This window comes from Blennius ocellaris, assembly GCF_963422515.1.
Source record: "Blennius ocellaris genome assembly, chromosome: 13".
Classification (NCBI taxonomy): domain Eukaryota; kingdom Metazoa; phylum Chordata; class Actinopteri; order Blenniiformes; family Blenniidae; genus Blennius; species Blennius ocellaris.
In genome coordinates this window covers 11,970,469-11,996,335 of record NC_137662.1, presented here as the reverse complement: position 1 = coordinate 11,996,335, position 25,867 = coordinate 11,970,469, and the positions used below count along the sequence as shown (strand labels likewise).

Below are 25,867 nucleotides of genomic sequence, written 5' to 3'. Positions count from 1 at the left end.
TCGACACAGACGTTTGCTGGAGCAATTGAACGTGGGTCAAGTTTATTTTCCAGACAAAATGAAAAAAAAACAAAAAATGGTGTGCAATTAGGCTTGAGTGGAACATTTAATGAAGGCACGATATACATTCACGACACAAAACACACGACTGGCACATTTTTTTACAGCTCAATATGGTTTCATGTATAAGGCATTCAGGATCAATTGTCACTTGAGTGAACAGTTTATTATTGTGAGGCAACTTCACAAGCAGCTTCAACCTAAAGCCCGAGTGCAAAATATATCAAACAAGTCAGCTGTGTCACTCCAACTACTTGAAGAACATCAAGAAAATAATCTACAAGTTGAACTTCATATGTATTAAAAAAGTGTTTACTGCCACCTTCAGGTTAACAATTGGAACTACAAGTCCACTGAGGCATAACGCTGTTTTCAGTACTAAAACTCATTGCAAATGAAGAAAACATGAGTGACTTAAGAATAAAATAAGACTTCACTTTTAAAGTACTGAAGTAATCAAATCTTACTTTAACTGAGGATAGAAAAAAAAGTGAAATTACAGTAAATTAATCAATTGTCACACAGACTCCTCCAACTGACTGAAACATACAGGATATAGTCAAAATCAGCTTGCAATGCACATTCCAGCCAACCATTTTTTGTCATGCATAGCCCCATGCTTTTTACATAGACGACAGACTAATGTGGCACAACGGCAGATTTATACTGAATGTTTTGCATAGTTTGTGAAATATGGCTGGACTTTGGTAATCCGTTACTACAGCTGTGTTGCTACTTTCATCGTAGTCCGAGGTGGGATTGTGTTGGAAGGATCAACAGGGTCCTCAGGCAGAGGGGTCTTCGCAGCTCCGGGTTTAATGACGTTCGATGCACCTCACCAGCAACGCGGCTCCTCTTCAACCGCACATTGTCAAGTAAAGCCACTGGCGGGGGCGATAAATGAAGTTAGACGAGCAGAAAAGAGGCAACACAAACAAATCAGATTTTCTTACAGCGGGACTCACCTCGGTGAGATTCATCTCAGCCGTCCCTGATGCCTCTTGGTCAATTTGCTTGAAGGATCCTGTTAAAACAAGGTATCCGCCATCAGTAACGAAATGTAATGACGAGGTGTATAATCCCAAGAGTGTGTGTCACGGTATCACTCACTAAACATGGCCTCAAGCTTGACCAGGCAGCAGATGAAGTTGTCAAAGTCGATCATCTCATTATCAGAATACCGAGCCACCAGGATCTGGTTCAGTCTGTTGTTCAGTTTAAAACCTGCACGGTGACGTGTGGAAAGTTAGCAACAACAACAAAAAAAACATCTCATTGAAAGTGGAAGAACTAAAAGTAAAACGTCAGACGTTCAAATACCCCATACCTGCTGCTTCCACAGCAAGTCGCATCTCGTACGAGCTCATGGCACCAGATTTGTCGAGGTCGAACTGTCTGAAAATAACCTGAGACGTGGAAACGGAAACGTAAACAGCAAGTAGAAAGAGGTCCTGCATGTGTAATATTCCTGCATGTGGTTATTGTTTCCATACCAGCCACTTTCGGATTTTGTTCCAGAGGAGCTGAAACTCCACCAGTCCCAAACGGGCACTGCCATCTTTCTGTTAGATACTGCATTAAGGCGTGAAACCAAACTCCATCGCTGTTATGCTCAACGAATCATTATCATCCAGTGAACAATGAGTGCAAAAAGGTTTGGATTCAATCACGTCTGATGACTGGTGAGGATACATCCATCAAGTTGACCATGGTCCTGCACGATTCCACACTGAAACCGTCAGTCTTCAGATCTTTGTCTGAAACGCAAAAGACACTCGTCTGAAAGCATCCGGCTGGCTAAACACCCAGCGACACACAAATAGAGGCAGACTGGGAAATGAACACATTACACTCCACAGTGGGATATATAATACGGTAATGAGAGATCCATGAAAAAGAAAAAAATAAACAGAAAACTCACGTCGAGTAACGACTCTGTTTAAAATGGTCCTGAGCTCATGAATCGAGATCTCCATGTCCTGGGAAAGCAAAGAGGAGAAGAAGAGACACCTTTTTAATTCAAATAAGAGCAACGTCATTGACAGTTTTCAAGAGGAAACCTACCTCTCCAGCAAGCTGAGCAAACATTGACTTAAAGGAGTCCTCGATGTCATCTTCAGTTATCTCATCCTGTAGTAAAGCATAAGCGAATGAATGGATGAAAATCAGAAATCTTTTATTTTATTAAACATTTATAGTGTTGGTCAGGACCCATCCGTACCTCATCTTCCAAATCAGCTGAGATCTCGTCATCCAGTTCTCTACAAGGTAGCAAAGGTATATTATTAGATTTTTTTTTTTCCTACATACAATGTATATATACATACACAATTTGAATATAAAAGTGATTAATGCAGCTAAGAATACATGAAACCATGTTCCAAACACACATACTCTGTCTCAGACAGCTTCTCAGTGAAGACTCTCAGGACAAAGTCGGCGTCTTGCCCGGGTTCAAAGGTGGAGGGGACGATGAGGTACTCTCCGGGGGGCAGGCGCAGCCGCGTGCTCACCTCGCGCAGGTTGATGAAGGTCTCCGATCGGGCGCACGACGAGTGGCTCAAGAAGAAATTCTTCTTCAAATGGACATTCTGGCAGCCTTTGAACTGAATGCAGCAGCAGCAAACAAGGAAATGTCACGTTTTAGGTTTAAATAATTTGTGTTTTTCAACCCAGCTAACCCTCATTGCAGGGTATTGCATAGAACTAATATATGAGAACAAACTTTCTTTCTTAGTCTTCTCAGAGGATCAATAGTAACTTATTTAAAGAAGTGACTCAATTCAAATAGAAGCATTTGTTGGCTGATGTTCAATGCGCTTAAAACGTGACAGCACTAAGGAAGGAAGTCATACTAATTGTAAATCTTTTGACAAATATGCAGTATAGTGATATCAATCATGTATCTTACCTCATCTGGAATCTGCAAAATAAAAAAAAAGAGGGAGCAAAAGTTTATACATGAGCTTAGGTAGAGTTTCAAAACTCACATTGTGTAAAATCTGTCTTCCCACCTCGTACAGAGCAAAGCCGATGGTGTGCATGTCCTGACCCTGGCGCCGATATTTGCGCCGATCCTTCTGCATGAGAGCCACCAGAAAGCTGCACGCCACCTCATCGTCCTCGGGGTCGTCGTCCTCCTCCAGCAGAGTGATCTTGTACTGAGGATTGATCCAGAACGTATCTGGACAGACGGCGCGTTTGGTTTGGTTTGTTTTACAGTTCTCGCGACACATGAGCAGACACATCAGCGCATGGTGCTGTGATATCAAAGAGACTCACTGGGGTGATTCCTGCAGCCTCCGGCCGTGCTTCCTCTTCTCCAGGTCCCGTAGAAGTTCATGGTGTTCCAGTGGCTGAGGCTGTCCTCGCTCAGAACATCTGGAGTCAGGTTACAGATCTCCAGTCGAGAAAACTGCCTCGTGAAATCACTGAAGGACATCCTATCAGGCGAGAACGAAACCTTTGTCAAATGCTCATTTTCTGTATTTCTAATTACATTCTTTTGCCGGTAAGTCAGATATAAGGCTGTTGTTAATAATATCATCTTCCTGTTGTAAGGAAGTTTAAAGTTTTTGCTCAGAAACTCTTGACTGCTCACTGAATCTTACCAAAACTCCCCATCTTCCATCGTAAGATGCAAATCCTCTCGTTGAGAAGGGTCAATCTCATCCCACTCAGAGGAACTAGACAAGACAGAAGAAAAACAACAAGACAGAAGTAAACCCTGAATATGAGAAATAGCAAGAAGAAAAGGTTTGAGCAAATAAAAAAAATAAAAAAACCAACAACAAAAAACTGATGTCAACAGCTAAGTTTACGATTACAAATACTTACTTATCACTCCATGCTCCTGTCCACTCCACCTGGCCCCAAGGGTTTCGTACCCGGATCAGACGCTCCATGCCGCCTTGAAAATCAACCTGCATAACACCGCAGTGATGATCAAATTAAAACTATAATGACGGCTGAAGACAATCAGACACACACACATGCACATAAACACACACACACACACACACACACCTCCTTCAGTCCAGTGACAGAGTAGGCGTGGCCTTTCACAAGCTTCTTGAATGTAACAGCTTCCATATCGAAGGTGCTGGTGATCTGCATTATTGTTTGGAAAAAAAATAAATGAATTAAAAAAAAAGTTTGGGATATAAGTGGTAACTCAATAGCACAGAAATAAAGAGAGGCACTTTAAATACAACTGGCAATCCAAACGATTTGCGCAACATCGATCCGTCTGTCTCGGCCGTGGGCCAGCGCGGCCGGCACTTACATCGATGGAGCAGCCCAGCAGGGAGCCTCTATCCAGAGCTTTGCCGATGATCTTGTACAGGTCTCGAGGAGCTTTGCGCAGCTCGTACATCTCAGACACACCCCCCGTGAAGTCCTCAAAGCCTTCAGTGGTGCTCCCCCCAGACAAGGCCTCGTAGGAGCCATTCAGCCTGACGGCACATGAAGAGCACACTTTAGACCCATCGGAGTCCTTCAGAGTACGACTCCCCCACTAAATGTTCAATAATGTAACAGGCATGCGAGCACTTTCAATACCCACTTTGCGTAAGCTTTTTCCAAGAGCGCACTCCAGAATTCATTGCCCTCGGCTGAATGGACAAACATCAGCTCACCATCTTTGACAGGCAGCCTGTCATCAATCACAATATCTACCCACTCGCCAAATTGCCAGAACTGCAACACAAAGCCATAAATAAGCACTTCATGCACACAAGACTGCTTGTAGGGAAAAGGCTCACACAGAACAGAGGTCAAATGGTGACGGGGCATGTGGAGTTTTGCACGCTCTACCTGTGCATATTCAGCTTTTCTTCATGTGCACATGTCTTTCAGGGTAACTGGTGACTGTCAGAATTGCTCATAGGTATAAATGAGTGTGTGTGTGGCTGGGTTGTCTGCTTGCCCTGTGATGGATCATCTGAGATTAGATTACGTGGTACAGAAGATGGATGCAGGGGGGGGGGGGGGGGGGGAAACCAGAAGCCGATTGTAAAATACCTGGAAGTGGAATATTCCGGCATAGTCGTCTTGGAAGGACTGGCCGTGAGGAACGACCCGATGGAGGAGCTTCTCATTCAGGGTGAGGGAGGCGATGGCAGCTAGGAGCCAGCAGTCACCTGCAAGAGAGGAGAAGCAGTGATCGGGAATCACACACTGATTATCTCTCTGCTGCCCCCCCCCCCTGAGCTGATGGGATACAGACGACTCACCCAGTGCTCCCTGACAGATGTCCGTTCGAGTGGCCCCACCCACGATGAACTGAGGGTCTTCTGTCAGTTCCTATGGAGAAATTTCAGTTATCTCACAAACTAATCAGGGCATCTAACAATCTCCATGCCGACTGTCACGAGTGTGTGTTTTGCTTTATTGGGGCACGGTAAACAAATGTCACAGCGTGGGAGCGGTCAGAGAATGCAGCGAGCGCCCGACAGCTGCGGCGGTCAGGGAGGTTCTTGTCGCTACTTGTCCTATTCTGTCTGGGTTTTGCAGACATGCAATGACACGGTGTCACTGATATGTTTGTTTATGGGAGCTCCAGTCATCACCAGCAACAGCCCGCACGCCGGTGAAGCGACGGCACAAGAGAAGCATTGAAATAAATAAATAATCACTTTGATTCTTATTTTAGATCGGCCTGTGTGATCTGTGAACAAATGGTATCGTCGTGAATGCACACCACCGGATGCAATATTTACACGACTCTCACCGTGGGCCTCTTCCACTCCACATCTCTAGTTTTAGAGGAATAAGGGGCGAGCTCCTTGAAGCCGAGGGATGGAGGCTCAGCGGGGAAACAGGGGTCTTCAAACAGGGCGCCCGACTCAAGGCATTCCTGCTTCAGGGCCTCGTAGTCCTGGTTGGCGAAGTGCACAGCCTGGTCCTTGGAGCCCATCCCTTCTGACCGGAGCCTGTTGGCATATATGCTCGCAGAGATCCCGCCACCAACTGGATACATACTGGCGTGAGATAAAAATATGGAGTCGGTGCGTGGGTGTGCACAGGGCCATCTATAAATAGCAGCAAACTAATCAGCAGCACACCCAAGTCTAATGGTCACAGCACGGAAATCAGTAGTCACAGTTTGTTTAGTAAAAAAAAAAAAAAATCAAATGCAATTCAGCACTGTGTGGTGTTAGGCAGCAAGGAGCTCGAAGCCAAAGCTGTAAGATCGACAGGAAACTGAGGTCGAACTCAAATCAAACATGTATTTAAAATGTTTGATTCAAGAATTCCCAGTTTTCATGTGTGTGAATTCGATGACTTTTTGGCCCAAACAAGCCTAAATGAGCAATAAATAAGCAGATAGTTCGACTGTGAACTTTTACTGTTGTCAATGTGGGTACAACTTTCAGAATTTTAAAGCTGGAAATAAACTATAATTAATGGGTAATTAACAGTGATTAAAAACTTTTTTGGGGGGGGGGGGGGGGGGAGTGTGGGCCCTGGTGATCAGACTGACATCAGTATATCTTTAGTCCAACCTACTGCTGGGCACTTACATGAACCCTGAACAAAGTGATAATACACTTTGTTTTTTGGGTTTTTTTTTTTACCCAAGGCAGTGAGAGTTGTGGCTTATATGTAATCGTAACTTCACCAACTATGAAAAACTGAAGTGAACTGAAACATTATGACAGAGTAATGTCATGTGAAAAGCATGGACACAAAGACATGGATTATGGAGAAATGTGAGGACAGCCAAACCTAAAATACAACAAATGTGGGGATAGCACAAGAGGTTAGAAACATGATACCTTGTGTGTATGGGAAGGCTGAGGGAGAGTGAGGCAAAAACAAAAGAGAGAGAGAGAGAGAAAGTCATTCATTGGTTTGTTTGGTGAAAAGAGTGATTTTTTTGTTATCTGACTCCTCAGCTGTGAAAACTAATGGAGCTTCTGACTGATGTTTATGTCTCCACGTGAAACTTTCCATCTCCTCACATAAAGGTTCACAACAACCACCCAATTCTGTGGTAGAAGGGGGGGGAAAGGGGACAAAGCGTGATCTTTTCTACCCTGATCCACTCAAAATGAATACTAATGAGATGAACTCGGTGAACATGGCAGGGACTCAAAGCAAGACAGAACAAGGATGGCTGAAGCTGCAGTCGTGAGGTCCACGAGGGCAATTTTGCTGTGTGTGAGTGTTGGTGTGCAAAACATGTTGTGCTTTTGATAGAAACATCTCTCCAGGCATTGTTTACAGTGGCAGACACCCCCCCCCCTTCACCGTGAGGCCCCACATGCCTGTAAGGTCTGCAGGAATGTCCCTCTGCACACACACACTGCTGGCAACTCACCAAAAAGGATGGATCTATTTTGCCCCATAGAGAAAAGCTGATCTGTGCAGCACTGTGATGGTGAAGTCATCCACCTCGATAACACCCTAAAAACCACCCAACCTGCCGTCTTATTTAAAAGTACCGCACGGGAGTCAGCACCTACAGACGCACACCCACTTTAAGGATCCCTTTGTGAATTCACAGGCCGGTTACTTTCCAAAGTGGCAGGAAGGGTGTCGAGGCTCACAGTTTACTGCACCTGTTCAAAAGTACAAGTAGGCCCGTGTTTGAGCGCACCGGCCTGCGCTCTCAGTGTCGGGACACATTTCAACAATACTCTCCAATCTCAGCTGAGCGCACTGACTCGTTTCTATTGGGACACACTCGATACGATCGTGTGTGTTATTAGATCTGCTGTAAGTGTATTAAAGCAAAGAGCCGCACTCTGTGGCCTGCACTACAATAAAAAAAAAAAAGAAAAGAAAAAGAAGCCCCGTCAGGTCCCGTTAATCTGTGGGAATCAGGTGAAGCGAGCGGCTGCAGCTACTCACCGGAGCTCTGAGGGAAAGTCGCAGCTTCTTCGGTGAGGAACGTCTGATTTGAGTCTGTAACGGGGGTCTGGAGGGGTTTAATAGGGCTGCAGAGCCAAGTCCAGCCCTCTTTCACGGCGTGCACACACACACACACACACACAGACACACTCGCACACACACACTGCAGGAGGGATCAGCCCCTCTTAGAGGAGGAGCCACCGTGCGCCTGCAGTTCCACACGCCGCCGCCAGAGGCGCTCAAAAAAACGATGAGGGCGAAAAAAAAGGGGCTCAAAATTAAACTTCAATAAATACTTAAACTCAACAAGCAAAAAAAATACAGTGTAACGTGAGAACATGACCAAACGTTTCAGTATATTTGTATTTATATCGAGCTTCCATTCTTACAGGTTTTTTTTTAGCCAATTTAACCAACTCTATAATCAAAGGGGAGATCTGTGAGAAAAGTATAGATGGAGTGCATCTATTAGATAACAAAAACAACAATGAATACATTGTAAGAAACGTATTCAAAGCTTTACAGATTCGGGTTACACGCCATGCAATGAACATAAAAAATGCAAGATAATAAAAGTTGCAGGTTGCATCTTTTATTGAAGTCGTAATACTACAGAATAATGTTGAATAAGCAATATTGAATTAAATGTTAATGCATACAGGGATAAGCTAATGTCAGTGGTGACAAGTGTAAGCAGGGTGAGATTAACAGGAAAAGAAAGCAAACACGATTCACAAAGAAGAGTCTTAATGCCACATAAATGAAGGATCTCCTGTGATGCTCTGTTGTGCACTTCAATGGTATTATTACGTCAACATTACAGCATGTCTGTTTATAGCAGGCCAGAAATCAGAAGTACAAAAGCACAACAACCAAGGCAAAAAGGAGTAACTCAAAAGCAGATCAGAAAGAGGTAGAGTCCAGACTACCTGGTGAAGACAGTAAAAATCTGATGCAGTTAACCTATTCCTGATCGAGTGCTCTATTGTGCTACTGCCCCCAAGTGGTCAAAAGCTTGAATCAAAGTATTGAGAATTTTGTTTTTTAATATGGCTTAATTTCCTCAAATTAAAGCTAAAAGTGAGCACTTTGAGAAAGTTCTGTGTTCTGATTAAAACACAGTTTTACCTTATCTGGGCAATGTCGCACTGATGTTTTAACTTATATTATTAATCACTTGTAATGTCACTCCATATTTGATTCTTTCAATACTGACATGACTGTATAGCCTTTACAAAGAATAACCAATACAGGTAGCTAGTACTCTTCAACTATATGATTTAATTCAAAGGTTACCTATATTTCTATATTGTACTGACTGATTATTATGTTTTTGGAAGACATCAGATCATTTAATGTGTTCGGCCTGCAACTCATTCAATCAAGTTAAACAAACCATGTCATTTGTATATCATGGAAAACCCCGAGGTTACAGCCAGTTAACTAACATAGAATCGTCTATTTGGCGTATGTCTTCAAACAAGACTGTGTACACACAGTGTCACTGATTTGATGACACAACCAGTTTTACAGCAGTAATTTGGATGAGGACGTTTTGCAGCAGCATGGATAGCAGAAATAGCTGTCTCAGACGGAAGGCAGCTATTAAATCAATGGCAGTGGCAATACTTTATCAAAGGATTTCGCTGTAGATTGCTTTTGGTTTATATGGAGTGTTATTGTTGATGGGTAAATGTTACAAATAAAGATTAAGGAAAAAAATATTAAAAAGTAGGAGAGAAAAATTACAAACTGTGTTCACATACATTCAAATTTTGCAATCCGAGCGGTGGTTCCTGTTGGATCTAGGTGTGCCACTGTTTGTATTCCAGTTGTGGTTACTGGCCTGTCAGTGTTCCATAGATTTGCTCAGGGGTTTGCTTCTGTCTGCTTTGTTTGTCTCACCTGTCCAGCAAAGGATCCTCCCCTTCTGTGATCCGATCCCTTCTTCCAGTCCCACCATTGAGAGTAGCTATAAAGAGCATTGAGACAAAGACAAGCCTGGATTGTGCTACACCTGGTGGGAGATCGGTTCACACACTGCTCACACGGAGGGAACTCCAGTCCAGACACCAAGTCTAATAACTTCTGACTTCTTCCACTGACAGGTGAGGATGACGTCCACAGCAGGTCGACTGGCCCACCAGAAGGAGAGAGAACAAGGCATCGGGACCAAACAGCATGCGGTGAAGTTCTCCAATCAGGACTATGAGACTCTGAGGCAGCAGTGTCTGCAGAGCAAACGCCTGTTTGAGGACCGTCGCTTTCCAGCAGAGTGCAAGTCGCTGGGCTTCAACGAGCTGGGACCATACTCATCAAACACCAGGGGGATCATTTGGAAAAGGCCAACGGTGAGAGTTCACTGATGAAGCAAAGCAAATAAAGCCCATTTGTCATTCATTTTATTCAAAACACTGTATTTTAGTCCAGGCATGTGGAATACAGATGACAAATAATCTCAAAGTCTTCATTATGTTGAATTTGGTACAGGAGCTGTGTTCCAACCCAAAGTTCATCAATGATGGAGCGACGAGGACGGACATATGTCAAGGAGCTCTTGGTAAGTGTTGGGAAAGACGGTGGGCGGAAGATAATAGAGGGATTTGTATTTTAAAGATATGATAAACATCTCTAGAGTAAACATGCCAATCATTAAGATTGTACAGAGATTAGGTTTGTTGGCACATCCTGCTGCGTTGTGGTTAATGTCACATGTTGCCCAATCTCCGTGCATTCACTACCCTATGGTATGGTGGGAAGTAACAATACTTAATTACATTCTACAAAGTACTTTATTTTTCAGTTTTGAAATGTACTCCCCACATTTAAATACATTTGTTTTTTACGCTTTGTTTGTTTTTCCATGTGTGCCTTTATACTTTGAATACATTTCACAAGATGTGTTTTCTTTCCCATGACTGCAGGAGTTAACCAACTATTTTAGTTTTACATAACTACTCATTGTACTGTGTGTACATAAATCAATATACCTCATCGATTGACATTTTTTGTGCAGGTGACTGCTGGCTTCTGGCTGCCATAGCCTCTCTGACTCTCGATCAACGGATCCTGGCTCGTGTGGTGCCCCCTGATCAGAGTTTCACTACAAATTATGCTGGAATATTTCACTTTCAGGTCAGGTCGAGGGACTTTTTCAGAAGCATTTGATGTTGCGCGGTCGGCGATGACACAAAAGAGCTGTATACCTTTATTTTCATCTATGTATTCTTTGTAGTTGGGTATTGCCTGGGACAAGTGATTGGTTAAAGTTAGTGTAAAGATGTCAGGCCATATCAAGTTACTGCAATTAAAAAGTAACTTGAGAATGTAACTTACTTTTAATTGTCTCTAGCTGTGAAACATTAGATGAGCTGTTAGCACAGTGTGGGCCCGTCGGGTGACTGATTCACTCCTTCACAGAGAAGGAAGTTCTGGTATTGTGAATACATGTTGAAGAAAATGTTACTCACAGTCAGTCATCCCTCATGATGCTGTCAGAAAGTAGTTCATTCATTAAAGTGCTCCATCCACAATGTAGGGCAGCATGGCAGCAGAGTGGTAAAGCAGTCCTCTCCCAATCAGAAGGTTGCAAGTTCAAATTCCATCTCTGCCTGTCCACATGCTGAGACTTCATAGTTACATGCATATGGTGGCTGAGGAGGACAGCATGATGACAACAGTTTGGGAAGTATTAGAAACTGAGTTTATTGATTTTATTTTCAGTTCTGGCAGTTTGGTGAGTGGGTGGATGTGGTGATTGATGACCGTTTACCCACCAGAGACGGAAAGCTGCTGTTTGTTCACTCAGCAGAGGGCTCAGAGTTCTGGAGCGCACTGCTGGAGAAGGCCTACGCTAAGTAATGGACAGACTAAAATCAATGTAGGAACGACGTGCAAAACAGCCAATTAATCCTTTCACATCCCTCCGTGTGTAACAGGTTGCACGGATCCTATGAGGCTCTTTCTGGAGGGAACTCCATTGAGGGTTTTGAGGATTTCACGGGTGGCATCGCAGAGATATACGCTTTACAAAAGGCACCTTCAAACCTCTTTCAACTCATCCGGAGGGCTCTGAGCCTGGGTTCACTGCTTGGTTGCTCTATCGATGTGAGTCTTATTTTCATACTGATTTGCAAGAAAATTTGCAAACACACCCACCGATAATGATTCTGAAGCAATGCATCTGGCTGAAATATAAATCTTGCTGCTTTCAGATCACCAGTGCCTATGAGACGGAAGCAGTTACAGCCCAAAAGCTTGTAAAAGGACATGCATACTCAGTGACTGGTGCACAGGAGGTAAATTATTCATCTGAGCAGTCAACAGAATATTCATGTTTTCCTTCATATTGTATGTCACAGGATGTAGACTTGTTCGAATGCAACTTTGGATCAACACTATGTCTCAGTAAGCAAGACTGAGTAAGGTTCTTTACTCCTTCATGCTGAAGAAAGACATCCAGTGTAAAAACGCATTCAAAATCTAACATGCAGCTCACATAATCTTCTGTGTTCCCCTGAAGGAAGCAGATGAAATTCAGCCATACTGTATGCAGATATTATCGCAAGCTATATCTTTCCCTTTCAGGTTGATTTTCAAGGCAAGCAGGTTCAGTTGGTCCGCATCAGGAACCCATGGGGTGAGGTGGAATGGACTGGACAATGGAGTGATGGGTAAATAGAAATGTTTATGCATCCATCAAGCATTATTTTTGAAGATGCATTGTCAGTATTTCCAACTTTACCTCACTGCTTTTCATATCTAGATCCACTGAATGGAAATGTATCAATGAAGAAGACAAACTAAAGTTGAATCATGTTGCTGATGACGGAGAGTTCTGGTAAACCTACATTCGTTTGTCTTTTTGAAAAAAAAATTTTTTCATGGAAAAGTGTTGTATTCGATGCTGTGTGTGTAAGCTGCATCATCATGTAGAAATTGCAATTGTTTGTCCACAAACATGGACTTGAGACAAATTGGAGATTCTACGTTGTTGTCGGTGTGAAGAATGAAAAGAAATGTGTTCTTCTCCGCAGGATGTCATATTTCGACTTCATCAGGCACTTCTCCACGCTGGAGATCTGCAACTTGACCCCGGACGTGTTGACGAGTGGTGATGTGCATCACTGGAATCACTATCAGTTTGAGGGGATGTGGAGGGTCGGCTCCACTGCAGGCGGCTGCCGCAATAACACAGGTCAGGGAGAAACTGCCAGCCCGTCAAGCCTGAGCAACAATCCTGTTGCCTTCCACTCAATGAAATGTTTTCTTGTGTATTTCAGCCACGTTCTCATCAAACCCTCAGTTTGTGGTACGTCTGGAAGTTGTGGACGATGATCCCGTGGATGGCGAGGATGGATGCACCTTCCTGGTGGGGCTGATGCAGAAGGGGAGACGACAGCAGAAAAAACTGTCCCAAAACCTCGAGACCATTGGCTTTGACATTTATGAGGTGTCTTAGACTTATATGACTTGTCCTATGATATTACTGACTGAAATAAAATTATTGATTTTTTCATTTCTATATTTTCTTAACAGGTCCCAGATGAGGTTTGTATTCATATATTTTTTTTAAATCAGTCTAAAATCATGTGATGAAGAGATGAATTACAACTCTTAACTCTTAAGACTTAAGTACTATTTCCATAATGTAATCTTCTACTTTTGAAATCACAAGTAGCTAGGCCCACCACGAGTTTGTTCTCATTGATCCTGATTTATATCCACATTTGTTTACAAAACAAAATACGGCGTAATATTCAAATATGTTATTGTGTGTCTGAGGAATGTGCTTTAAACATAAACTATCCTGTTGTTAAACTTCAGTACAAAGGCCGCAGCAATGTTCACCTGGGTCCAGATGTCCTGCTGAGGCAGAAAAGTGTGGCCATGAGCCACACTTTCGTCAACACCCGTGAAGTGTGCGACCGATTCAAGCTTCCCCCGGGAGAATACGTCATCATTCCCTCCACCTTCTGCCCTCACAAGAACGCCTCTTTCATCCTCAGGGTGTTCTCAGAGAAAAAGGCTGCAACCAGGTCATTTGAGTAAACGTGCAGGTTTAGGTTTTTGCAGCAGAGGTTTGAGAGCCATCTAGTGGGTACAGTTCAAAGCCACTTTCAAATTGTCTCTGTTCTTTTTTGGTTTAGTCCATTGGAGGAGGACATTGATGCTAAAATAGAGGAGGTAAGAACTTCCAGTGAAATATTGATTGTAAATTAATTTGACCCTTCTTAAAATATGTGATAAATAATTCCCACCTTGGGACTGACTTTAAAAGAAAGTGATATTTCCGATGTTAATTTCAACAAAAGCTATTTTTCAGCTTGCTTATTATCTACAGTGTCCCTCTTTTTCTCGCAGCCAGAGGTGTCTGAGAGTGATGTGGACGCTCATTTCAAGGAAATCTTCAAGCAGATTGCTGGTGATGTATGTTGAGCAACATGGCGTGTCTGAGAAGACTGAAGAAAAACAAGATTAACAATCACAATTTGGGTAATATTAACAACATCCCACACAGGATATGGAGGTATCCATCTTTGAACTGGTTAAGATTTTGAACAACATCGTCTCTCACCGTAAGTTCACCAGCTCAACATATTTACACAGGAACTGTACAGATACTGTACATTGACATAAGAGTTTGGGTTGGCTGTGGCATCATTTTCTTACAGGTTCTGACCTGAAGACGGATGGATTCAGCCTCGAAACCGGACGTCTTATTGTCAGCCTACTGGATGTATCCTGTTTCAAAAAGAACAATACCGTCTTTTGTTGTAACAATTCATATGGGTATTTTTTGTCTTATAAACCTTAGCAATTTTCAGAAAGATGAAAGTGCCAAGTTGGGACTGATGGAATTTCATTTGCTGTGGAATAAGATTCAGAAGTACCTGGTAAGAAGATATTCATGTGGTTGTTGAATCAATGCCCATCACACAGACGTACATGACATTCTCTGTTAACACAACACGCGTGTGTGTGGAATGGTTCGACAGAAAATCTTCAAGCACCATGATTCTGACAACTCTGGCACCATGAGCACCCATGAGATGAGAGGAGCTGCCAGTGAAGCAGGTAACCAAGAAACAGAAGTCTTGGAAATATCTTTATTTATTTTGTAATGCAACATTAATTAGAATGTATATATGTATGTATATGACAATATATGTAAAGGAAGAACATCTCAGTCTTTGCTCATGACTGTGTGTGTGTGTGTGTGTGTGTGTGTGTGTGTGTGTGTGTGTGTGTGTGTGTGTGTGTGTGTGTGTGTGTGTGTGTGTGTGTGTGTGTGTGTGTGTGTGTGTGTGCATACCTGCCCCAGACATGTATGTGTGGGCGCATGTAGGTGTTTCTGGGCGTGTGTGTTGTGTTTCTTTGTTGTTCATGTGCCTGATGTGTGTAAGGCAGTTACTAACAGACGAGATAAGCCAGTTCCATGACTCCCGTCCTGCACACAATGCATTCAGAGATTCTTCACCACAAAAAAAACAAACAAGGATGGGCTAGGCAGTGTAACATAACCCGTCTGGTACCTCCCTGCGGTTAGACGCTTTTTTAAAAACTATATTTCCCATGACATATATTCAGATAAAGTGACATAGAAAAGAAGTGGATGGATGGTCATAACGATCCCACATCTAAGAAAGCACCCAACGAATGTTTAAAAAAAAAAGAAAGAGGATGATAAGAGCAATTATTTTTCCTCTAACAGGTTTCCAGGTCAACAGCGCCGTGTTGCAGGCCATCGTCAGTCGTTATGCCGATGCTCAGTATGGCATTGACTTTGACAGCTTCGTAGCCTGTCTCATCAAACTGGAAATGCTCTTCAGTAAGTTCCAGCAAACATCAAAATATCTCTTTGTCACGCTACAGTGCAGTTTTCATCAGAGAGCAATAAGGGGAAGCTTACACTTCTGATTTGTCCTTGTCCCTCTGTTTCACTCTCATCAGGGATGTTTAAGGTACTGCAAAGAGGCGACTCAGGGAAGATTGAGCTGGATTTGCAACAGGTGTGTTGGAAACAGATTTGCATGCTATCCAAGTAAGGATTCTTATTTGTAGACTATAACTCAGTTTCTTTTTACAGTGGCTGTGCCTGGCGATCCATTAGATTTGATGAAGACGCCTGCAAAGAACCTTTTCTGATTTCACCAGGAAGAGGAAGTTCAAATATCTAAATGATTCAGTAATAAACTCAATCTAACCAACAAATGCACTCTCATTTCAAATGCTTAACATGCCTTGGTAGACACATAGGAATAATATATTTTCCAATGTTTTATTTGTATCATTAATCCAATTTCAACTATCTTTGTTTGCGGCAACTTTTCCAAAATGAGAAGATCATGATTGAAAAAAATAAAAAATAAAGGAACAAAAAACCTTCAATCTAGTCTCTAATTTTTGTAAGCGCTGACATCGAGCTCACAAACCAAATGATTGAAGAAGTCCAGAGATTCTCGGCTGTGATCTTGAGCAACCATTGCTCCAAATAGTTTTCCAGGTCATACTGGATCAAGGTCATTATCAGGCTTTTACAGTCAGACTGAGATACAGAGAAATAATGAGTGAGACAAGATAATTTAGTTTTAGTTGAGCTGCAGTTCACCTCGTGACGGTAGTTCTCAGTTGAACCAAACAGGTGAAACAGAAACAGCTGTGTGAATAGAAAGGGGTGTGGAAGCAGTTGCTCTCCTCATATGACAAAGAGCCTCTCTCACTGCAAACACACGCTTTCAAACGACCGCGGAGAACCTTTTCAGTCCTTTAAAATGCCGGGGATAGTCGATAGGATTCAGCACAACCGAGACAAGGCAAGCGGGATTGGAACCAACTCGCATGCGATAAACTACCTGAACCAGGACTTCGAGGCACTGAAGACCGACTGTCTAGACAGAGGAAGACTATTTGAAGATGAGTGCTTCGAGCCTCTGCCGTCATCCCTGGGCTTCAACGAACTTGGACCAAACTCCCACAAAGTTCGGGGCGTCACCTGGAAAAGACCCAAGGTGGGTACAGATCCACCAGCTGAAAGTAAAAGCTTGCATGGTGTTACTTGCAAAAAGTATAGATTGAGTTAGGGCTCACAGGCATTACTACTGGCCATGTTTTTGCAAATGTCTGTGGACATAATATTGTCAAATGAAACAAACAACTCATACTTAAGAAACAGAACAAGAAAATTCCTAAAGACTCTCAATAACACATACTTTGAGTGAACGTCTGCATGCAAGGAGATAATGCAACCGGACATCCATTTTTAACTTTATGTTGTTTTTCTTTTCTTTCTTAGGAATTGTGCCATAATCCACAATTTATAATAAAAAATGCTTCCAGGACTGATATTTGCCAGGGAGCACTTGGTGAGACAAGCACAAACACGCAAGCAGGCACCCAAGCGCACATACACACATACATAATGTATCCACATTGAGCAAGATTCTAAGAAATCCTTTTGTTCAGACAGTAAAACATTCATAGAATTTAACAAATCATATGATTCAAGCCTCAGCTGCAGGTATTTATGATATTTTCGTGGACTCTCACTGTAATTATAACACAAATAAAGTATCACTGAAGTGACTGCATGCATGCAAAGCTCTCTGCCTTGTGTTTCAGTAAAATCTTGATGAAGTTACGTGTCTCAAAATTGCATTTTACTCGATTGAAACACCTGACACCTGAGAACAACCTCCCCTCACAAATACTTCTGTTGTGATGTCAGCTGACTCTGCAACTCATAGCTGCTTCAGCCCTCTCTGTCTACGCCCTGTCTAGCAATACTCTTCACACGTCAGTGAGGCTGTACTGGTTTTGCAGAAGCACACAAATCCAAACTTTTACAAGGCAAACGTTTGTGTGCAAACTATGTTTCAACTGTGTTTATGCATGTGTCACATGGACATAATGGGCAACAACCTGACATTTTTCTGGGTGTTACTTGAGGTTTTAAACAAATATGTCTGTTATCTTGACACTTGTCCACAGGTGACTGCTGGCTCCTGGCAGCTATTGCCTCTCTGACTCTGAACAAACAGGTTTTGTATCGTGTTGTGCCTCAGGACCAAAGCTTTGATGAGAACTACGCCGGGATCTTTCACTTTGAGGTACAGCAAGCTGCAATGCCTCGTCCTTTCATCTTCGTTTGTTTCTATTTAGCTAAGTCAGAGCTGCAGCACAAACAAGATTGCGTTTTCATCTGGCGTCTCCCTCTGTGGTTCTTTAGTTCTGGCAGTTTGGAGAGTGGGTGGATGTGGTGGTAGATGATCGATTGCCCACAAGAGATGGAAAGCTGCTATTTGTCCACTCGGAGGAGGGCTCAGAGTTTTGGAGTGCCTTGCTGGAGAAAGCCTACGCCAAGTATGAAAGACTGAAACATCTGGATACCTTTTGTGATGTGTTTGGTATCTGTTTTTCATCTAGTCCTTCTTTGATTTTTTTTTTTTCCTTTCAGGATAAATGGATGCTATGAGGCTCTTTCTGGTGGTAGCACTATTGAGGGTTTTGAGGACTTTACCGGCGGTATTGCTGAAAGGCATGAATTGAGCAAACCCAATCCCCATCTCTTCAAAATCATTCAGAAGGCCTTGGAAAGAGGCTCACTCCTGGGATGCTCCATCGACGTGGGTTTTAGTTTCCCATTTCACTCATACGTGTGTGTTGATCTATGCTAAATTTTTGTTCCCCTTTCAAGATCACAAATGCGGCCGACTCAGAAGCAGTCACATATCGCAAGCTGGTCAAGGGCCATGCCTACTCTGTGACGGGAGCGGAGCAGGTAAAGATGATGTACCTTTTGAATGCATGTATACACACAAACATACCACTGGGAGCTTTTGGAGTTAGTCTAGTAAAATGACACGTTGTGATCGACGGCAAATATCAAAAGCAACTTATATATACTTCTATGTCAGGTGTCGTTCAGGGGAGGCTTGGAGAAGTTGATAAGGATTAGAAACCCGTGGGGTCAAGTGGAGTGGAACGGAGGCTGGAGTGACAAGTAAGTAGTAAAGACAGGACAGGAAAAAAACAATGTTCTTAGCATCGATTCAACATGGCAAAAATCACTGTGTTGTCCAGGTACATTTGTTTGCTGGTTCGAATACCATTGCCAACGGGTCATGCCTGTGGATCCCTTAGCGGTCAAGTTGGGTCAGGGATGAAATCAGGCAGAAAACCTTTGCCCGATCGTACAAGCACATAATCTGCTGTGATAACCCAGTTGAAGGGAGTGGCCAAAACACACCCTCCCTCTATTAAACATAAGTTCTTATAATTGGTATAATACACTCTTCTAACAAGTAAAATTTCAGTGAACTCGAAAAAATTGCTTCCAGGTTTCGGTTGGATGGTCCATCAATTTTGATTTGTGGTCACCAAATGAAGCCTCTTATAGTGTTGTCTTATTATTTATCATTGAACTCTTCTGGTGGTTATTAACAGATTCAACCTAATCTAAAGACCTACCCAGTTTTATTCTGGCTGGACAAGATTATTAGATGCTTTTGTCTCTGTCATGGGTGTAACAACGAGCCAGTGGAAAGGCTGGTATTTCCTGTTGGGAAAATGGTGTTAAAACTCATCCTCACTAAATGTGTCTGGTGTGTTCGGAGAGGTATGACAGCTGCTGTCGTTCTAATGTGTGCAAATCAATACAGGGAAAAATAACAACATGTTGAAAATGTAAGTCATTCTTTCCCTCTCTCTTTCGTGAAGGTCCGGTGAATGGAGATATGTGAGTGATGACGACCGATCAAGGTTACTTAGCCGTTGTGAGGATGGGGAATTCTGGTAAACTTCTATTGAAACGATTCTTCTCCATTGTTTGTCTTTATCTTATTAATAGTACATTGAATTAATACCTGCAGGAAGCATATTAATAACAACAAACAAATGCCACAGGTGAAGTAATACTGTGAAGATATATCTATATATGCAAACAGAAGGATTAAATGTGCAAATAATTTGAAGTTAGAGTTTGTTTTCCCATTTCTCTTCCCGCAGGATGTCTTTTTCTGACTTCCTGCAACAATACTCCCGCCTTGAGATCTGCCATCTCACTCCAGATGCTCTCACTGGAGTTGACATTAAGAAATGGGCAGAGTCTGAGTTTGAGGATACCTGGAGAAAGGGGGTGTCTGCTGGAGGCTGCAGAAACTACCCAAGTATGAGCACGGTCACTTACAGACTTGAATGCAATCACTTTTGTAAGCAAGCACACGTGTTTGCCTGCTGTATAAAAGGCTCATGCGCTTCTTTGCCGATTCTCACTTTCCCTCCCAGGAAGCTTCTGGATGAATCCTCAGTTCGTTGTGAAGCTGTCTGACATGGACGACGAGCCAGATGAGGGCGAAGACGGCTGCACCTTCATTGTGGGCGTGATGCAAAAAAACAAGCGCCGCCGGAGAAAAATGGGGGAGGACATGGACACTATTGGCTTTGCCATCTATGAGGTGAGGAGTCGACTTCATGATGGCAAATGTAAAGGAACCGTCAATCAAAATGTATATTTATCACCCCGTTCTTACGTTTGATTTGTTCTTGTCTTTTTTTTTTAGTTGCCCGAGGAGGTAAGACAGAGATGCTGCTGGAGTCATCAGAAGAATGAATTCAAGAAATGTTCCAAAAGTACCTTTAGAATGCACTATTTTTATGCCGGGGTTATCAATTGTATATTCAAACTCATGAACTAGTGACTTCAGTCAGAATTTGTGGGATGGCCTAAGGACTGTGATATTTATTAATGTGTGCAAAAGGAAATAAGGATAGTTTGGGGTATTCACCCAATGATGGGAATGTTACCTGCAGATCTGATAGACAGAGTGAAGATCCTGAAGACATTTGAACTCAACTTTTTTCTCGAAAGATACAACAATACTGCAACTGAAATCAAAATCAAAATGTGGACAGTTCACCATATCCTTAGAATCGTTCCTTGACATCTTCTTAGAACTGCACTTATTTTTCCTAGTTGTGTTTTCTTCATATGACATGATGAATCATCACTGAAGGGGAAACGTGCAGGGTGTTTTTATGTGACACTGCTGCGTGTTCATTTTTCTGCAGTTCTCAGGCAGACAACAGGTGCACCTGAAGGAAAACTTCTTTCTGCGCAACCGTTCAGAAGCGCGCTCCGAGACCTTCATCAACCTGCGAGAAGTGTGCAACCACTTCTCTCTTCCCCCTGGAGAATATCTGATTATCCCCTCCACCTTTGAGCCCAACAAAAACGGAGACTTCTATGTGAGGGTGTTCACCGAGAAACAGGCTGATTTCCAGTACGTTCCCAGCACCGACATGGGCAGTTTCAAAATGAACGCCGCGTGTGTGATTACATGACAAATGATTTGTGACTGTGATCTTGTGCTGCATTCAGGGAGATCGATGACCCCATTGAGTGTCATGTTGAGGAGGTAAATCCTACCATTCCATCTGTGGCCAAATGCTGATATCAACCTTTTAACAAATAACAAATGAGGCTTGTTTTTTGGGGGGGGGGGTTTTTGCCATGGCTAGATCGATGTTGACGAAGATGACATCACTGACAGATTCAAGAGACTCTTTGGACAGCTTGCTGGACATGTGAGTGGGCTCACAATTTGATAAGTTGTCTTATGTTCTCCAAACATTGCGGTTGAAACTGACAGTGTCGACATGATGTACTTGTCAGGATGTGGAAATTTCTGCATTCGAGCTGAAGAAAATCCTCAACAGAGTGGTGATGAAACGTAAGAGAAGTGATTTACTCACTTGTAAATGTTCGTGTTACAGTTGAAACTGCAAATTCCCCATGTTTTACTCTTTCTGAAGGTGATGACATCAAGACCACCGGGTTTAGTCTGTCGACCTGCCGCAACATGATAAGTCTGCTGGATGTATCCTTTAACTTAAACTTTTTCCAAATTTCTTTTCGACACTTGAATCATTGTTTTTTGTTTGATTTTGGTTTTGTTTTTGGGAGGGGAGGTATTTTTTGTATATGTTCTACAGGCCGCAATTTTCTTTGACAATTTTTTCAAAGAAAGATGGAAGCGGCAAGCTGGGAGTGGTGGAGTTTAAGATCCTGTGGACGAAGATTGAAAAGTTTTTGGTGCGTTTCGCACTTGCCTGCACACATTAGTGTGTATTATGGTGTTATAGGTTGTAAGATGGTAAATGGAGCAATAATTTGTTTCACTCTATTAGGAACTGTACAAAGAGAGGGACGCAGATAGAAGTGGCTGCATGAGCTCCTCTGAGATGAGGATGGCTGTCGAGGCTGCTGGTAAATAATCTATTTTAGTCCATTTTAATAATATTTAGTGAACTTTTTTTTTTTAATGTGTATATGTTCGTTTTTTTCATTCTGTGCATCTGTTTCTGTTGTCGCAGGATTCTCACTGAACAACCCTCTGCATCAGATAATTGTGGCCCGCTACAGTGAACCAAGCCTCACTATCGACTTTGACAACTTTGTCTGCTGCCTGATCCGCATGGAGTTGCTTTTTGGTGAGTTTTTGGTCTTCCGTCCATCCATCTTCGAGACTCACTTTATCACCCAGCTGCAAGGAAGGCGGAGGTTGCCACACGCTCACATTCACACACATCCGTGTTAGAAGGTAGGAAATTGTCCCCAGGCCATGAGAAAACCAGGGGGTTGAACTACATGATGGACACTCTTTTAATTAGATCATGTCGAAATAGTGAGGAGACTGTGTAATCTCATATAAACTGCATTTAGTGTGCGTCTTTCAGTAAATTGTCTGTCACCAGTTTAAGGCTTGCAGACAATTATACATTTTCGGTTTCCATGGCAAAAGTCATGCAGGCTATGGCTATCAATACAACAGAAAAGGCAGAAGTGAAGTAGTCAATACCTCTGCCTCCCGGAAGGGGGCACAGCTGAGCAAACCGCTGTCTGAATGAACTGCTTTTCTTCTACACTCAGATCAACTGTCACTTGTTTGAAATGTGTACAGTGTGGGACAAAATCACGCCATTCAAATATTAACATGACAAAATGTAGCTTTGATAACGATCCTCTAATGTAATCTGTATTATTTTGAATGTCGTTTTTCATATATTTAAAGTATTTTGAAAACAAGTAAGAGAAACACTAATAAACATAGTTTCAGTAGATTACCGACAGTTTTTTGTTTTTGTGCTCACCACCATGCTGTTTTATCCTCACGTGTACGTATGTAACAAATCTACTGTCATGCAGACTTGATGCAGAGTTCTTATTATTTATTGTCATTTACAACAGACACCTTCAAGACTCTGGACAATGGCTCCGGTAAAATAAAAGTGGGATTCACAGAGGTATGAGCTCCTTCCTAAAGGAGAAATAAATACACTGATAAATGAATTATTGACAACAGAGTGAAATGTGCTTGTGATTTTGTCCTCAGTGGCTGGATCTGGTCATGTTGTAGAGGAGCTCGCACTGCTGGCCTAACAAGGAGTCTGTCTGCTGGGGAATCATCATATTTGGTTGTTTTCATCATTTGTACATGTTGTAGTGTGTTCGGCTTAATCAATATGTGGGGAGATTTGAGGGAAAACTCTTACTGATGATTTTACATATCTGCAAATTTAAATGAAACTGAAAAAAAGAAAAAAAAAACACTTTTTGTTGTTCCCGGTATAAATAAATTCTCTTGAGCCCTCAAAGATGAAAGGTTGCATGTTCTCTGCTACTCTGGCTTCTTCTGACAACTTCTAAGTGGCGTGAGCATGCAAGTGCATTCCTTCTGTGTATTCTTGATATCAAGACGCTACTTTTTTCTTCTGCTGACTTTACATGTAAGGATGGGTTAAAAAAAAATGTTCATGGTAATATGAATACATCTGGTGTCCTGGTTTGCTTGAGGTCAAGTGGGGACTCTAATTTGCTTGTAGGAGTGAATGTCAGTCCGCGCTGCCGTCTCTTTCCGTCTCGCTCTCGGTATTTGTCCAGTGATGGACTGGTGACCTGAATTTTCCCATAAACTGCTGCGATTAGATGACCTGCCGAATTTCAAACTGAGCCTCGGAATGAGAACGTGGGGTGAAATGGAAGACATGGGAAGTGACATAATAGGGATGATTAATTGGATATTCATAAAATATCACCACAGAGGTTAACAGAGTGAGGAGCAGTTCCCTTGTGACAGAAAATGAAAAGCATGTTTAAAAAAAAAAAGGCTAGAAATCAGAGGATCATAAAAATATGTAAATATAAAGCCAAACTGACTTTCCTGAACATAACATTAATTTCACTGGATTAAAATGACTTTCCCGGCCACTAGATGTCACTCTCATAGACCTCCTTTATAAAGTAGTGAAATGATGGATTTACATCAGGGGTGTGCAGCTGATATAACTGCCATGGCTGAGAGAATGATTTCCAGCATCTTGCTGATTCAATGGTTTTAAAGAATAAAAGATGCAAAAGTTTCGTCATCCTCCTACTAGAAAATGTCAATCTAATGTTGTGAACATTGAACGTACGTATTAACTTTGAACGATGGTGCACCCACTGCACCCTTTGAGCAGACACCACCCGGCACTGATTCAGTACATGTCAGTTACCAACAGATGTCACAGTTCTCACAGATTTTTGTTACAGCTGATCCTACGTCACCACCTGGGCTGAGGCCAAGCTCTCAGGAGCTGGTAGCAGCATGAAGTTTTCAACCCACAGAGAGTGTTATGCAGCAGCCATTTCCTGCCCTGTGGTTCAGGGTTCTGTTCCCCTTTTTCTTTTCTTTTTTACAGCTTTGAGAGTAACTGCAGGCTGCCATTTTCTCAAGTAGGCGAGCTACCACACTTATCCTGACTCGTCGAAAATATAATCTGCTCGAAGCAAGGGTTCTGCAAGAGCTACCCCTGCCCGATTTAGCCACACTTTCAAAGATTCTTGATTTTCTTTTCATGTTTAAAAATAGCCGAGTCTGCGTTTAATTTGTTTATGTCACAAAACTACCCATTTTAGGCATTTACATTAAAAGTGTGTCATTTATTCTGAAATATATAGTTTTTAAAACAAAAGGGACAGCAGCAGGAGAAGAAATGGTGGCACGTTAGACTAATGAGAAATATTAATCTGTAAGACAGGGAGAAGAAATATATATACCAAGCAAATTACATAGAATTATGGGTTCATTGAAGTGATGGACAAAATTAAAACGGAATGCATCTTTTGCAGTAAAAAAAAACTGGTGAATGAATGTTTGAAATGGTGTAAGTTGATGACAGTGTGTAAACAATATATAAAGAAACTCGGGGGGCTGCCTGGTTTTACAATGATGAAGCTTGGAGTCCCTCAAGAAAAAGGTTGGGCACCACTGGTGTAGAAGATGGGTGGATTGTTGCATGCCTCACATTCCATCACTTGTCCTTACATGAATGTCCATGCCTTACAGCAACAAAAGGTTTGTCCAGACGTGCAGTCAAACTCTGGCTTTTGAACTCGCAAGTACACATAGACAAAGCAATCCTGCTCTGATGAAAAAGACTAACTCCTTTTAAAAATTTTGATTTGCTGTAAAAAAAAAAAAAATAATAATAATAATAATAATTTAAAACAAAATCCAGCTTAAAGAGACCCTCGATTTTTATCAACTTGGAAATATATATGGATTGTACAAGCTCCAACAACACCTCAAGGTACAATTACCCAACCAGCCAATCTTCTGGAGCAATTCTATGCACACCAGTGTCGCTCTTGAGCTGGAACATGGAGGCAACACAAGGCGTGAGGCAAAGTACACCCGGTTGGTCCATCACAGTCCTGCGAGAAAAAATAGAGCATTACAAAACTAACAAAACAATTACGGTTACCACTTAAATATATTAGTTCAGAGGAATGATCTGCTAAACAAATAGAACTATGAGAACGGTTTGGACTTGTGCAAATCTGCAGCAGAGGGATGAAGCGTCAGAGGAGCTTTCATCTTATTTGATTGATTGCTATCAGTAGCTTCTC

General features: G+C 42.3%; 3 protein-coding genes across 3 annotated transcripts; 2 read left to right on the top strand and 1 right to left on the bottom strand.

The window, feature by feature from the left end:
• Positions 1–105: 105 nt before the first annotated feature.
• On the bottom strand, positions 106–8,012 carry LOC308138052 (calpain-1 catalytic subunit-like). The gene is made up of 22 exons (XM_080506989.1): positions 7,918–8,012; positions 6,840–6,857; positions 5,792–6,041; positions 5,295–5,364; positions 5,083–5,201; positions 4,625–4,758; positions 4,346–4,514; positions 4,087–4,170; positions 3,898–3,983; positions 3,672–3,746; positions 3,343–3,503; positions 3,051–3,244; positions 2,455–2,666; positions 2,282–2,321; positions 2,125–2,190; positions 1,982–2,039; positions 1,753–1,817; positions 1,554–1,622; positions 1,388–1,466; positions 1,171–1,284; positions 1,026–1,084; positions 106–944 (listed from the first exon to the last, which is right to left on the bottom strand). Exons 3-22 carry the CDS (start codon positions 6,038–6,040, stop codon positions 918–920), a joined length of 2,130 nt encoding a protein of 709 aa, XP_080363115.1. The 5' UTR covers position 6,041; positions 6,840–6,857; positions 7,918–8,012; the 3' UTR covers positions 106–917.
• A 2,019-nt stretch (positions 8,013–10,031) lies between these two features.
• LOC308138857 (calpain-2 catalytic subunit-like) lies at positions 10,032–16,030 on the top strand (the record flags this gene model as incomplete). The annotated part of the gene is made up of 20 exons (XM_080508132.1): positions 10,032–10,268; positions 10,408–10,477; positions 10,934–11,052; positions 11,641–11,774; positions 11,856–12,024; positions 12,132–12,215; positions 12,505–12,590; positions 12,683–12,757; positions 12,954–13,114; positions 13,200–13,369; positions 13,744–13,955; positions 14,067–14,103; positions 14,281–14,346; positions 14,438–14,495; positions 14,592–14,656; positions 14,745–14,813; positions 14,916–14,994; positions 15,632–15,748; positions 15,871–15,929; positions 16,007–16,030. 20 exons carry the CDS (start codon positions 10,032–10,034, stop codon positions 16,028–16,030), a joined length of 2,091 nt encoding a protein of 696 aa, XP_080364258.1.
• A 605-nt stretch (positions 16,031–16,635) lies between these two features.
• LOC308138856 (calpain-2 catalytic subunit-like) lies at positions 16,636–23,571 on the top strand. Its single transcript, XM_080508131.1, has 21 exons — positions 16,636–16,928; positions 17,213–17,282; positions 17,908–18,026; positions 18,146–18,279; positions 18,374–18,542; positions 18,614–18,697; positions 18,834–18,919; positions 19,636–19,710; positions 19,924–20,084; positions 20,203–20,372; positions 20,478–20,489; positions 20,986–21,197; positions 21,296–21,332; positions 21,436–21,501; positions 21,590–21,647; positions 21,730–21,794; positions 21,941–22,009; positions 22,105–22,183; positions 22,291–22,407; positions 23,165–23,220; positions 23,310–23,571. The coding sequence occupies exons 1-21, from the start codon at positions 16,692–16,694 to the stop codon at positions 23,331–23,333; spliced, it is 2,100 nt and encodes a 699-aa protein (XP_080364257.1). The 5' UTR covers positions 16,636–16,691; the 3' UTR covers positions 23,334–23,571.
• The last annotated feature ends 2,296 nt before the right edge of the window (positions 23,572–25,867 follow it).

Coding starts and splice junctions, on each gene's coding strand:
- LOC308138052 (XM_080506989.1), bottom strand. CDS start 6,040: ATGTATCCAGTTGGTGGCGGGATCTCTGCGAGCATATATGCCAACAGG. Junction 2,322..2,454: donor GAGAAGCTGTCTGAGACAGA/GTATGTGTGTTT, acceptor GCTACCTTGTAG/AGAACTGGATGACGAGATCT. Junction 1,467..1,553: donor ACAAAATCCGAAAGTGGCTG/GTATGGAAACAA, acceptor TCCACGTCTCAG/GTTATTTTCAGACAGTTCGA.
- LOC308138856 (XM_080508131.1), top strand. CDS start 16,692: ATGCCGGGGATAGTCGATAGGATTCAGCACAACCGAGACAAGGCAAGC. Junction 16,929..17,212: donor TCACCTGGAAAAGACCCAAG/GTGGGTACAGAT, acceptor TTTCTTTCTTAG/GAATTGTGCCATAATCCACA. Junction 23,221..23,309: donor TAAAAGTGGGATTCACAGAG/GTATGAGCTCCT, acceptor TTTTGTCCTCAG/TGGCTGGATCTGGTCATGTT.